Raw genomic sequence first — 14615 nt, forward strand, 5'->3', positions numbered from 1 at the left:
TGTGTTTTATTACTCACCCTATAACCACCATCTGTTTCCTTGCACATCATCCCAGTCAGCATTTAATCTCTTCAGTCTGGTACACTTATCACAGAAATTCCATCCTCTTGTCTGTCTCTATATTTGCTTCAAACGTTCTTTTTCACCACTTCTGATGAAAGCTCATTGACTTAAAATGTTAACTCTGCTTTTTGCCAACAAGTACTGACTGAATATTACCAATAAATTTTATTTAATGTCAGATTTCAGTGTCTCACAGTACATTACAGATATTAAAAATAAAAACAGAAGATACTGGACAAGTGCAGACTTTATCAGGCTTCATTAATTCTAAGTGCCAATGAAACAATCCTCCCCAATCCCTCTGACTAGATTCTTTCATTGTTATTTTAATTCAGGAGGACCGACATTGTGGTTCAGCGTGGAGTATTTATAACAGAGCCAACACTATGGTGTGCAGCAGACAAAACACAGAAAGGCTTCAAGGTGAAACTCAACAGCAGGAGTTACTTAACTGCAGACAAAGATCATTAAAATGGTCTCTTACCGCATGACAAAATCTGCCTTGTCGATCCGACTGCCACAATTACTCTCCTTCAAAATTCCGCCATTTCCCACAACCGAACACTTTTTCAGCGGCAACTGGAATGGTGTATCCTAGCAACAAAGAGAGCTGCTTTCAATTATTGGATTCAGCCTGCCCCCTTCCAAGTCTTTAGTCGCCTTTGACCTTTAAGGTCTGGGAGCTTTTCACTCAATTTCTTAGACTACTGGCTTTACAAAAGGTTAGTTTTGCTTCAATATCCTTCAAAGATTACGCCATGATAAAGATCTTACATGCACGATACAAGAATTAAAACCCTTATACAATATACCAGGCCTTAATATGTAACTACACCAGTTTAAAATGTTTCATGCACAAGACTAGTTAAGATTCCCATATTTTCATTTGTTTAAAGCCTGTTTTACACTATAGGAAGAATCGTGCCCTATTGGCCATATTAAAACATGTCTCTGACCATTTTGTTTCACAAACTTCAATAACCTTCATCATTGTCAATATGTAAAGTTTTCACATCTACTTTAGTTCCTAGTTCATTGCTTTCTCATGCACAATTGAGACTGAGGTTAGGACTGAAGTCAAAGTATTGATTATTAACCTGTGGAAACATGGAGAAGATTTCATTGTTGACAGCAAGTGAGTAGAGGAACTCTCCATCAAACCTGAGATTCTTTCCCAAGGGTGAGTTCAACTTTGTCACAGCAAACAGCCGTTGTGCATCACAACATTGCTCAAGTAGTCTCCTACAATAAAACAAGAGCCATTTTAAATGAAAGAGAATTGACAACAAATTTTACCACTCTGTTCTCTTGGTCCAGAGTTTTCCCTGGACAGCTAATTCAAAAAGGAACACTTTTCTAAACATAAACATGTAGTCAAAGGAAAGTTGGGACTGGTAAGGGAAAGGATCAATAAAAGGAACCATGGCTTGTAGGAGCTGTGGTACCGAATGAGTACTTTGCACCTGTCTTCACTGAAGAAGAGCATGTTACCAATGTAAAGGTAGCATTAATAATGGACTGAATAGAAAAATACAGAGGAGCTATCTAATTAATGTCATTAAGCTTTTAGTTGAGAGAACGGAGAGGATTAGTGAGTGAATAATATCAGTGATGAGGAAGTTAAGTTACTTGGAGAGACTAGAGACTATACCCTCAGACCAGAGAAGGTTAAGTGAATATTTGACAATGGTGTTCAAGATCAATGAATGGTTTTGGTAAAGTTAATTAACATTGAAAATGGGAGCAGGAGTACACCATTCGGCCCTTCAAGCTTCCTCCTGCATTCAGTACGATCACAGCTGATCATCAATCTCAGTCCCTATTCCTGCTTTTTCCTGGCACCCGTTGATTCCTTTCACCTAAGAACTATGTCTTAATTCTTCTTAAAAACATTTAATGTTTGGTCTCTAATGCTTTCTGTGACAATGGTTTCCATAGGCTTCCACTGTCGCGGTGAACAAATTTCTCCTCACCTTATCTATAGGCTGTGACCCCTGATGGGATGAAACAGTTTCTGATGGAAGAAAGGTCAATGTGTAAAAGAGCTTTTGAAAGGTATTTGACAACATCCTAGTTTATATTTTAAAAAATCACGGAATTATTACAGTAAAGGAGCCGACCATTCCATCCACCATGTCTTCAAATGAGTATCATTACCTCATGCCAATTTCTTGTCTTTTCCCCATTTTTCACACTATTTCTTTCCAAATAACCATTTAATGTCCTTTTGAATGCCTCAGTTGAAAATGCTTCCATCGTATTTTCAGGCATTCCACACCCTAACTACTTTCTGTGTGAACATCACATTGCTCCTTTTGTAAATCACTTTAAGTCTATACCCTCTCATTCTTGTTTAGTCACAGGTGAGGTGCCAGAAGACTGGAGGTTGGTGAACGTGGTGCCACTGTTTAAGAAGGGTGGTAAGGAAAAGCCAGGGAACTATAGACCAGTGAGCCTGACATTGCTGGTGGGCAAGTTTTTAGAGAGAATCCTGAGGGACAGGATTTACATGTATTTGGAAAGGCAAGGACTGATTAGGGATAGTCAAAATGGCTTTGTACATGGCAAATCATGTCTCACGAACTTGATTGAGTTTTTTGAGAAAGTAACAAACAGGATTGATGAGGGCAGAGCGGTAAATGTGATCTATATGGACGCCAGTAAGACGTTCGATAAGGTTCCCTGTTGGAGACTGGTTAGCAAGGTTAGATTTCATGAAATACAGGGAGAACTAGCCATTTGGATGCAGAACTGGCTCAAAGGTAGAAGACAGAGGATGGTGGTGGAGGGTTGTTTTTCAGACTGGAGGCCTGTGACCAGTGGAGTGCCACAAGGATCGGTGCCGAGTCCTCTACTTTTCATCATTTATATAAATGATTTGGATATGAACATAGGAGGTACGGTTAGTAAGTTCGCAGACGACACCAAAATTGGAGGTGCAGTGGACAGCGAAGAAGGTTACCTCAGTTTACAACAGGATCTTGATTAAATGGGCCAGTGGGCTGAGAAGTGACTGATGGAGTTTAATTCAGGTAAATATGAGGTGCTGCATATTGGGAAAGCATATCTTAGCAGAACTTATACACTTAATGGTAAGGTCCTAGGAGGTGTTGCTGAACAAAGAGACCTTGGAGTGCAAGTTCATAGCTCCTTGAAAGTAGAATCGCAGGTAGATAGGATAGTGAAGAAGGTGTTTGGTATGCTTTCCTTTATTGATCAGAGCATTGAGTTTTGAGGTCATTTTGCATTGGTTAGGCCACTTTTGGAATATTGCGTGCAATTCTGTCCCCTTCGTATCGGAAGGATGTTGTGAAACTTGAAAGGATTCAGAAAAGATTTACAAGGATGTTGCCAGGGTTGGAGGGTTTGAGTTATAGAGAGAGGCTGAACAGGCTGGGGCTGTTTTCCCTGGAGCATCAGAGGCTGAGGGGTGACCTTATAGAGGTTTATAAAATCATGAGGGGAATGGACAGGGTACATAGACAAAGTCTTTTCCCTGGGGTGGGGGAGTCCAGAACTAGAGGGCATAAGTTTAGGGTGAGTAGGGAAAAATATAAATGGAAGCTAAGGGGCAACTTTTTCATGCAGAGGGTGGTACATGTATGGAATGAGCTGGCAGAGGAAGTGGTGGAGGCTGCTAAATTGCAATATTTAAGAGGCATTTGGATGGGTATAGAAATGGGAAGGGTTTGGAGGGATATGGGCCAGGTCTTGGCAGGTGGGACTAGATTAGGTTAGCATATCTGGTCAGCATGGACGGGTTGGACCGAAAGGTCTGTTTCCATGCTGTACATCTCTATGACTCTAAGTTGGAACAGTTTCTTGCTATCCACTCTATCCAGTGGCTCATGACTTTGAAACCCTCTATTAAATCTCCTCTTAGCCTTCTTCTCTCCAAAGAGAACAGTCCCAACTTCTTCAATCTATCCTCATGACTGAACTTCCTCGTAGAGTCTTACAGCATAGAAACAGACCCTTCAGTCCAACCAGTCCATTCTGACCATGTTCCCAAACTAAACTAGTCCCATCTGCCTGTTCTTGGCCCATATCCTTCCAAACCTTTCCTATTCATGAACTTATCCGAATGCCTTTGAAATGTTGTGACTGTAACTGCACCCACCACTTCCTCTGGCAGATCACTTCACACACAAACCACTCGCTCTCTAAAATGGTTGCCCCTCATGTCCTTTTTAAATCTTGCTCCTCTCACCTTAAAAAGATGTCCCCTCGTTTTGAACTCCCCTCACCCAAGGGAAAAGACCTTTGTCATTCACCTTATCTATGCTCCTCACGATTTTATAAACCTCCATAAGATCACCCCTCAACTAGTGAAAAAAGTCCCAGCTTATCCAGCCTATTTTTGTAACTGAAATCCTCCCTTCCATGCAACATATTTTCTGAACCCTCTGCAGTTTATTAATATCCTTCCTATGTTGTAGATTGCTTCTGTGAGGGTTTCCTCTGGGTCCAAAGATGTGCAGGTTAGGTGGATTGGCCATGCTAAACAGCCCAGTGTCCAGGGATGTGCAGGTTAGGTGGATTGGCCATGCTAAACAGCCCAGTGTCCAGAGATGTGCAAGCTAGGTGGATTGGCCATGCTAAACTGCCCAGTGTCCAGGGATGTGCAGGCTAGGTGGATTGGCCATGCTAACCTGACCAGTGTCCAGGGATGTGCAGGCTAGGTGGATTGGCCATGCTAACCTGACCAGTGTCCAGACTAGGTGGATTGACCATGCTAAACTGACCAGTATCCAGGGATGTGCAGGTTAGGTGGTTTGGTCATGCTAAACTGACCAGTGCCCAGAGATGTGCAGGTTAGGTGGATTGGCCATGCTAAACTGACCAGTGTCCAGGAAGGTGCAGGTTAGGTGGATTGGCTATGCTAAACTGACCAGTGTCCAGGGATGTGCAGGCTAGGTGGATTGGCCATGCTAAACTGACCAGTGTCCAGGGATGTGCAGGCTAGGTGGATTGGCCATGAAATGCAGTGCATCGTAATTGGGTCTGGGTGTCATGTTCTTCAGAGGATCGGTGTGGACTCGATGGGCCGAATAGCCTGCTGCCACACCGTAGCAATTCAACGATTTCCCCCTTCCTTCCTACATCACTGCGTGGACCATGAGCTCTGGCTGTTTTCCCTCCCTCAGAAGAATGGCAACATCCTGGATCTTGGCACCAGGGGATAACATACCATCCTGGAGTCACATCAAAGCACCAAAATACCTGTTTGATCCCCTAAGTAATGAATCTCCTTTTGCTGTCACTCCTTCTACTCCATCCTCCCTTTCTGTATAGAATCCCCACAGTGTGGAAACAGGCCCCTCTTCCCAACAGGTCCACACCAACCCTCCAAACAGTAACCCACCCAGACCCATTCCCCTACCCTATTATCGTATACTTGCTCCTGACTAATGCACCTACCCTACACATCCCTGGACACTATGGGCAATTTAATGTGGCCAATCCACCCGAACCTACAAATCTTTGGATTGTGGGAGGAAACCGGACCACCCAGAGGAAACCCACACAGACACGGGGAGAATGTGCAAACTCCACACAGACAGTCACCCAAGGGTGGAATCGAACGGGGTCCCTGGCGCTGTGAGGCAGCAGTGCTAACCACTGAGCCACTGTGCCAACTCAAGTCACAAGCCACTCACAAAGAACACAAAAGTGGCTCTGGCTGCACACTCTTGAGGAAGCAATACAACCATCTGTCGCCAAAATGGAAACCTGATTTGTGAGCAGGACCCCGAGGAAATCCTGCACCACCTGGCTAGTTCTTCTGGAATGACCTGGTGGTCACCTACTCCCTGCTTGCCTTCAAGCCCATAAGCTGTGGTGTGACCACCTTTCTGAACATGCTCTCCACGTAACTCCCTACTTTGAGGATGTGCCACAGTGTCTTCAACCACCACTTGTGCTGCGAGGCACAGAGTTCAAGATTCTACACCTGGCTGAAAGGTCAGTGGTATAGCAGATGCAAGATAATGAACAGAAAGTTGAGGGTAATAGCAAATAGCCGCTTTTCAGGAATTCTGGGTTTTCATTGACAGATATCGATGAAGTGGAGTTGGCTGTACTATGAACAATTCCAAAGTTTCACGTTGACATGAAGTTTAAAATTGTGATAAGCAATGAGGAGAGTACCAAACTTCCAAGGTTATAGATAACCTGCTGAAATGAGCAGACACATGGCAGATGATGCAGAGGAGTATGAAGTGATACATTTGGCAAAAAGAACGAGAAAAGGCAATAGAAACTAAATGGTGCAATTTTAAAAGGTACGCATGAATAGGAAGTCGGGGTGGAAGTAGAAAAGTATTTAAAGCAAGCTGTGAAAGGAAACATAAAGCAATCATTATTAATAAAGGAATGGAAGAAGTTTTATAAAATCGCTGTAAAAAAAAAACACATGCCAGTCCTCATCTGATCATCGAATCATAGAATCTCTACAACGTGGAAACAAGCCCTTTGGCCCAACAAGTCCACACCGACCAGCCGAAGAGTAACCCACCCAGACCCATACACCTACCTTATTACTCTACATGTATCCCTAACTAATGCACCTAACCTATACATTATTGAACACTGGGCAATTTAACATGACCAATTCACCTAATCTGCACATCTTTGGATTTGGATTTGGATTGTGGTTGGACTGCATTTAATTGTGGGCACCACATTTTAGAAAGAATGCTGTAATCTGGAATGCACTGCTGGAAAGGATGGAGGAACAAATTGAATATCAGCTTTCAAAAGACAATTGGATAAATATTTGAGGGATTCTGCTGAAAGAGTTAGGGAGTGGGACTAGTTGACCAAAAACTGAACCGGACCAGCCATATTAATCCACTGGCTACAACAGCAGGTCAGAGGCTAGGAATATTGTGGTGACTAACTCACCTCCTGACTTCTCAAAGCTTGGCCACCACCTACGAGGCACAAGTCAGGAGTGTGAGGGAATACTCCCCACTTGCCTGGATGGACTGCAGCTCCAGCAACACTGAAAAGGCTTTACCATGCAAGACAAAGCAAGCCGCTTGATTGGCACCACATCCAGAAATGTCCACTCCTCCCACCACCAACGCTCAGTAGCAGCAGTGTGTACTACCTACCAGATGCACTGCAGAAATTCACTAAAGATCCTTAGAGAGCATCTTCTGAGCTTATGCCCACTTCCATCTAAACGGGCAAAGGCAGCAGATGCATGGGAACACCATCACCTTCAAATTCCCCTCCAAGTCATTCCCCACTCTCACTGAGAAATATCTTGATGTTCCTTGAATTTCCCTGGATCAAAATCCTGCAATTCCCTCCCTAAGGGTCTAACTGCAGCACATGGACTGCAGTGGTTCAAGAAGGCAACACTCCACCACCTTCTCAAGGACAATGAGGAATGGATAACAAATGGTGGACTGGCCAGGCTAGAAGTCCCAAGTCCCACAAATAAATTGTAACAATGTATTAGATAGCTCTGCCATAGAACCAACACAGAAATGATTGGGTGAACCGCATTGTCTCCAAGTAACTCCCAAGAATTTTTCAAATTATTCCCGTTGAATTCTCTGGGGTAGACGTTCTGGTCAGATGCATCGGCTCAGAACAGAAATTAGGTCTGGTTGTTCTAAAAGCTCATTTTAAATCAGGTGTGTTCTCGAGTAGAGGAAGATTCTTTCTGAGATGTTTTACCTCAGTGTTTACAGGTTTAACTTTTAATACTGTTTTATTTTCAACAAATATTTGCCCTGTTGCAATATTTTTTCACTCATTAAACATTTTTAGATGTGTCTAAAATGTAATTAGAAGCTAAAGTACTGAACAAATTCAGCAACACATTGTAGTAGGTGGGAAAGAGGAAGCTGAGGTGACGATTCCCAATACCAACATAGAGAGCCTCAGCAAATCAAACTATCGCACCCAAGGGAATCGGCAACAACAGCGAGAACTTGTATTTATGTAGCATCTTTAACATCTCAAAGTGCTAAAACATTTGGGGCCTGAATGATATGGACTCTGATGCAAATTGTATCAACAAGTCCAGCAAGGCCCAACTCCATGTCGGGAGCAACTCAATGCATCTTTTATGCGGTTACCAGCATGTGCTAGGAACCTCAATCCGCTGACAAACAAATTCCGACATTTCATCTTGTCTCCAGGAGGCTGACTATGGCCTATCATGTGCCCATGTGTTTTACAGACATTCGCCCGCATGTCTGTTTAAACTCCCATGTCGTGCAGTCCCATTCCATTCCATTCCACCATACGTTAACCGAAGGAGAAGAGGATTTAAAACACAAGGCCTGCACTGTTGACCTGTCCCTACTTCACCCACAAAGAATGGTCTGGTTTAAGATCAAGGCTTTTGCTTGTAAGCTGAATTGTGATCCACAAAGGTCAATGAGGCATGTATTTCCCAGACTTCATTGGATGCATTCCTGGATAGCAGCTGCACATCAAACAGAGAGAACTGGTGATGTAATATTAACGTCACTAAACTTGCTTCTCAAGAGACTAAGACTCTGGGGAGACAGGTTCAAATCCCACCTCGTTGATCGTTAGCCATTATAACTCTCATTTATTGTTGCAAAAATTCCCTGGCTCACTAATGCCCTTGAGGAAAGAAATTCTGCATACCTGGTTGGGCCTATATAAGGCTCCATACCCACAGCAATGTGGCTAATCCTTAGCTAACCACTGCAATGGCTGAGCCAGCCACTCAGTTTAAGGGCAATTGGGAAAGCCAAGTATTAGTCCCCAAGCACTTGTTGAACTGGTGGTGGATCTCATATCAGTGGAACATGAGCAGGTAGTTGCTGGATTATAACATTGCCGTGGTAACAGAATAAAGCAAAGTTCGTGCGCATTTCTTCAAACTTAGTTGACGTTGAAAAGATAAAAAAACTGAAGCCATTCTCTTGGTTTGGAGTCAAGGAGAATAGAAAGATTTTATTTGAGAAATACTTCTTGGAATCTTGAGATACCCTAAAGCAACTTCCCCTCAAGACTTGACAAGATCGTTTAGAAAATGTTGCAGCTCATGTTGCTGTAATACAGGGAATTAAGCAAATTTTTAACAAGTCTAAATTAGATGAAAATCTGCCAACCTATTTTCAAACAATTTCAATCACTTTTGAGAGAATGACTGATGGTGGTTTAACCTTAGAGTCACCATGCCTCAGGGGAAGACAGAAAGCGAGACCTTTATGGTAACCTAGGCATTTTCTAACTGGAGTTTTGCACTCTGTTTCACTAGTCAATGAAATTACAAGGTTGCTGCTACATAATCATGTCACCAACTTGGGGAAACGCAACGTTTTCCATTGATTTGTTCTTTTCTGCAAATTTCACAAATAAAACTCTACTGTCTCTCTAATTTTTTTCATGTGTTTCAATATCCCACATACAGTGATGGTTACATCCACAAAGTGAATTCTGGAGCCAATTCAATGGTTCACAAACAGTGTTTCTGGAATCACTCTGAAAATGAAACTCTTTGTTGTGTATGGATATCAGATCAAACTGTGTGATCAAAGTATAAAGTTACCAAATCAACTGTGATTTACGACAGAAACTGCTGCTGAGCACTCACTGTTAATGTGACATGAACAGCTAGAGATCAATGTACTCAGTGCAGAAGATACAAGTAGCATCACAGCTTCTACTATCTGAATTATGGGCCTTTGTGTCTTCTATTTACTTGAGTAACGTCTTTCCATGTGTGTACATCACGACTGCGGTAGTCTGTGCGTTATTTGAAGGGTTTGAAACAAAACCTACAACCTTTCGAAAATACTAATAGAATTTGCTTTAGAACTCTGGGAAACATTGTCACTGTATCTGCATTGGCGAAGTTTAAAAACTATAAATTCTTGCTGACTGTCCTGAAATTGAACAATTTTGTTTTGCAGGGGTGAAAGGTGAAGTTCTGAGGAACGGCTTAGATGCAGCAAAAAAGGTTAACATTTTTTTAGATTTCGATTAATCACAATGCAGTTTCTCCTTTGAACATTTCAATTTCAATTCTTCCCTACATGTCTCTACTTGAATGGAAACCTGTAAACGTTGGATAATGAGGAAGGTTTTATTGGTTGTGTGTGTACACAGTTTGGTTTGTCCATATTTCATCCTTGGATAAATATCCTCATGTACCATGGACTTGCAGATCGTCAGCAGTTATCTTGTTAGACAGTGATTTTTAATTTTACTGCAGACTTAGAAATATCTTTTTGAAAATAGTCTTCTATAAAATCTATCACTTTGCATGGAAACAGACCCTTCAATCCAACTCATCCATGCTGAGCAGATATCCTAAATTAATGCAGTTCCATTTCCCAGCATTTGGCCCATATCCCTATAAACCCTTCCTATTCCTATCCAGATAACTTTTAATTGTTGTAATTGTACCAGCCTCCACCATTTCCTCTGGTTGCTCATTCCATGCACACACCACCCTCTGTGCGAAAAAGTTGCCCCTTAGGTCCCTTTCATACCTTTCCCTTCTCTCCTTAAACCGATGCCCTCTGGTTTTCGATTCCCCTAACCCGGGGAAAAGACCTCAGCTATTAATCCTACCCATTACCCTTGTGATTTTAAAAATCTCTCACCCCTCAGCCTCCAGAGAAAACAGCCCCAGTCTATTCGGCCTATCCCTGTAGCTCAAACCCTCCAACCCCGGCAACATCCTTGTAAATTCAAAGTTTGTGCGAAGATTTGTAGCTTGGGTGCTCGTTGTTGTGGTTCTGTTCGCCGAGCTGGAAGTTTTGGTTGCAAACGTTTCGTCCCCTGGCTAGGCGACATCATCAGTGCTTGGGAGCCTCCTGCGAAGCGCTTCTTTGAGGTTTCCTCCGGTGTTTATAGTGGTCTGTCCCTGCTGCTTCCGGTTGTCAGTTTCAGCTGTCCGCTGTAGTGGTTGGTATATTGGGTCCAGGTCGATGTGTTTGTTGATGGAGTTTGTGGATGAATGCCATGCCTCTAGGAATTCCCTGGCTGTTCTCTGTCTGGATTGCCCTATGATAGTGTGTTGTCCCAGTCGAATTCAGTCGAGTCCCACAAACTCCATCAACAAACACATCGACCTGGACCCAATATACCAACCACTACAGCGGACAGCTGAAACTGACAACCGGAAACGGCAGGGACAGACCACTATAAACACTGGGGGAAACATCAAAGAAGTGCTTCGCAGGAGGCTCCCAAGCACTGATGATGTCGCCTAGCCTGGGGACGAAACGTTTGCAACCAAAACTTCCAGCTCGGCGAACAGAACCACAACATCCTTGTAAATCTTGTCTGAACTCTTTCAAGTTTCACAACATCCTTTCAATAGGAAGATTACCAACAGCACTTCAACGGCAGCTGTTGTTACCAGAAGGTTCTGCTTAAATATTTCGGGCCTCTTTAAATGACCCTTACCCTCAACCCCAATAATGATCCTAAAGGAAGTAAAATAGCAATGCAGATACTTAACCTAGTAACAACGTGCTCATATACATGATACTGGCTGAGGTTACCATGGAGGACTCCCTGTCACAATCTTGTCCCTCTCCTGAGGCACAGTCACCCTTCAGTCGTCTCTCTCTAATGGCAGGGTGATGCCCCTATGCATTAGTTGGGCCTCTTGTGTCAAACGTCCTGAACCTGTATCTCAAACTGGAATTCAAGTTCTCAAATTGCTATGATAAAATTTAATATAGTTTCCTCTGAATTAATAATTCCAGTCAGATAGCACCACATTATTGCTCCCTGATGCGCAGGTTGACTGAAGCAAATGACATTATCTGAATATTGCATTTGCAAGATTGCATGTTGTTATAAGTTTAAGCACTCACATTGTTAGAATCATAGAATCCCTATAGTGTGGAAGCAGGCCATTCAGCCCACTGAGACTACACTGACCCTCTGAAGAGCATCTCACCCCCAAAACTCTGCATGATCCACCTAATCTACACATCCTAGTCATTATGGGCAATTTAGCATGGCCAATCCACCTAACCTGCACATCTTTGAACCGTGGGAGGAAACAGGAGCAACCAGAGGAAACCCACACAGACACGGGGAGAATGAGCAAACTCCACACAGACTGTTGCCCAAGGCTGGAACCGAACGTGGATCCGTGACACTGTGAGGCTGCAGTGTTAACCACTGAGGCACCTTGTTGTTTTAGTTCCTTTGGAGTTTGGGCAGTGATGAGCCCATGTTCAGGTACGTGTAAACTGGGTTCATTCTTTCACAGAGATACCAGACTGCTGGAGACATCTCTAATAAGTCATTCCAGCATCGTGCCTTCTGACTGCTGAGAATCCCATTGGCACTCAATCAACTTGTGGCTGCTTGGAGGTGACAAAAATCAAAGTTGAAACTTTATTGCTGGAACAGCACAGCAGGTCAGGCAGCATCCAGGGAACAGGAAATATGGTGACAAAAATCACCATATTTGGGGATTCTCACCAGGAACACTGATGGAGAATTACACTAACCTGTTCATCTCAATTATTCATCGTAACCTTCCGAAACAAACCCAGAAGACAATGAAGGGTACATTATTATGGGCCATAATCTTCCTGGTGTCTGTGATCATTGCCTAGGTGACTGTAGGATTGGTGTGTCAATCGCATTTTGCTCGACTTTTCCAAGACTTTGTGTAACTTGCCAGAATTTTACATTCAATATCCTCTGGGGTTCAGCTCTAACAGCCACCCACAAAACTGGCTCTCTAAGTTCTCTCTAATCCCAAGCCTGTTTTGACTAGTTAAGACCCGGGTATAGTAACACAGTACCCTTGTTGGGGGAAGTGACTAATACTGTCTCACACAGTGCCCATCCCTGCAATGCCACCTTACACAGAAGATGGGCTGATAAACTCCCTAGTCAGTGACCAATGAGCACACAACAAGGCACTGAAGAAAATACATGAATGAATAGACTACAAAATTACTAAGTACTGCAAACTATGTTCAGCCCATCTGGTCCATGCTAATGAATATATGGCACATGAGCATTTTTCTGCTTTGTTCAGTCTCATAAACTTTCCTAGCTTTCCATTAAATATAGTTTTCAAAATAATGATGATCAATTGTCAAATAATTCCTATCAGAGCCCAGAGGTTCCAAAGTTAACTAGCTCTGCCTCTGCTTACAAGGAAAGATGGGTTTATTCAGTAAATCTGACATCTCTGCCAGAGTGTGTCCTCCTGTTTGTAAAAGTCATTGCTCAGATCAAAACATGGGGCGGCACAGTGGCACAGTGGTTAGCATTGCTGCCTCACAGCGCCAGAGACCCGGGTTCAATTCCCGCCTTGGGCAACTGTCTGTGTGGAGTTTGAACGTTCTCCCCGTGTCTGCGTGGGTTTCCTCTGGGTGCTCCGGTTTCCTCCCACAGTCCAAAGACGTGCAGGTCAGGTGAATTGGCCATGCTAAATTGCCTGTAGTGTTAGGTGAAGGGGTGAGTGTGGGGGAATGGGTCCGGGTGGGTTGCTCTTTGGAGTGTCGGTGTGGACTTGTTGGGCCGAAGGGCCTGTTTCCACACTGTAAGTAATCTAATACCCTCTTTGATAGGGAGACCTCTGGCAAGCTAATATCCATGTATGGCCAAATGATTCAATAAACTCGCAAAGGACATTCTTCCCAGATTAACTGAAAGCAAAGGAGTCTGAATGATACAGGTACAGTTACAATGGTTAAAAGACATTTGGATATGGACATGAATCTGAAAGATTTAGAGGGACCTGTGCCAGGAGCAAGCTGTTATGAATCGTTTAGCTTGGGATAATGCTCAGCATGGACTGGTTGGACTGAAGGGTCTGTTTCCATGCTGTATGACTCTATGACATGTTAGTTCAGGCTGTTCATGAGTCTTTGCAAATTGGCTGCCATGTTGGCTACAGGTCAAAGGTAATCAATTGACCGCAAAGCTCTTTAGAATGTCTTAAGGATGTGAAACGTGCTTTAGATGTCCAAGTGCATTCTATTTTTTCTCTTTTGGGTTCAGGTACAAAGAAGCTTTCTCAACGAGATGACCATTTCAATTAATCCATTATGGTATTGTCCATGTGACTTCAAAGCTACGGAAATCTGCACCAGGATAAATTGATAGCATTCAGCTCAATACTAGTGAAACCCAAAATGTGGCTCGGGAATCAGCATTTGAGTATTCAACAGGAGCCTAGCTGTTTCTAAAGAGATTCTGCCTGGTGTTTCAGCAGTCATTATTTGCCTTTCTTCTGTGGTTTCACTTAATCTCAATTAGATGCAAGAATCAAGCCAATTGTAATTAAAGTGGGTGCACTTTATTACTAGTCTGAACCAATCATTCAAAACTCAAGGAGCTACTGAACAAAGTGCAGTCTTCAGCGTAATTGGTCCAACAAGATTTCATCATATTAGAAGGTTGCTGGCACTCTGCCCTAAATGAATTTAAGACTCTTTTTGGGAATGTAGGAACAGAAATAGGCCATTCAGCCCATCATGCCTGCCCCGCCATTCAATATGTTCATGGCTGATCGAACACTTTTAACCATACTGTCCCCTTGACACCATATGCCACTGGTAATC

General features: G+C 43.1%; 1 protein-coding gene across 1 annotated transcript in view; it reads right to left on the bottom strand.

Annotated features, from left to right (window-relative positions):
- Window positions 1–14615, bottom strand: part of st8sia1 (ST8 alpha-N-acetyl-neuraminide alpha-2,8-sialyltransferase 1) — a 98897-nt gene that overhangs the window by 56132 nt on the left and 28150 nt on the right. The window contains exons 2-3 of the mRNA XM_043713425.2: window positions 1161–1305; window positions 548–657 (exon numbers count right to left, since the gene is read on the bottom strand). Of these exons, the coding sequence (XP_043569360.1) occupies window positions 548–657; window positions 1161–1305 (255 nt within the window). The remainder of the gene's footprint in view (window positions 1–547; window positions 658–1160; window positions 1306–14615) is intronic.

The sequence above is a fragment of the Chiloscyllium plagiosum genome, unplaced genomic scaffold (assembly GCF_037043375.1).
Source record: "Chiloscyllium plagiosum isolate Xiang-an unplaced genomic scaffold, Cpla_swu_hap1 HiC_scaffold_23, whole genome shotgun sequence".
Taxonomy (NCBI): domain Eukaryota; kingdom Metazoa; phylum Chordata; class Chondrichthyes; order Orectolobiformes; family Hemiscylliidae; genus Chiloscyllium; species Chiloscyllium plagiosum.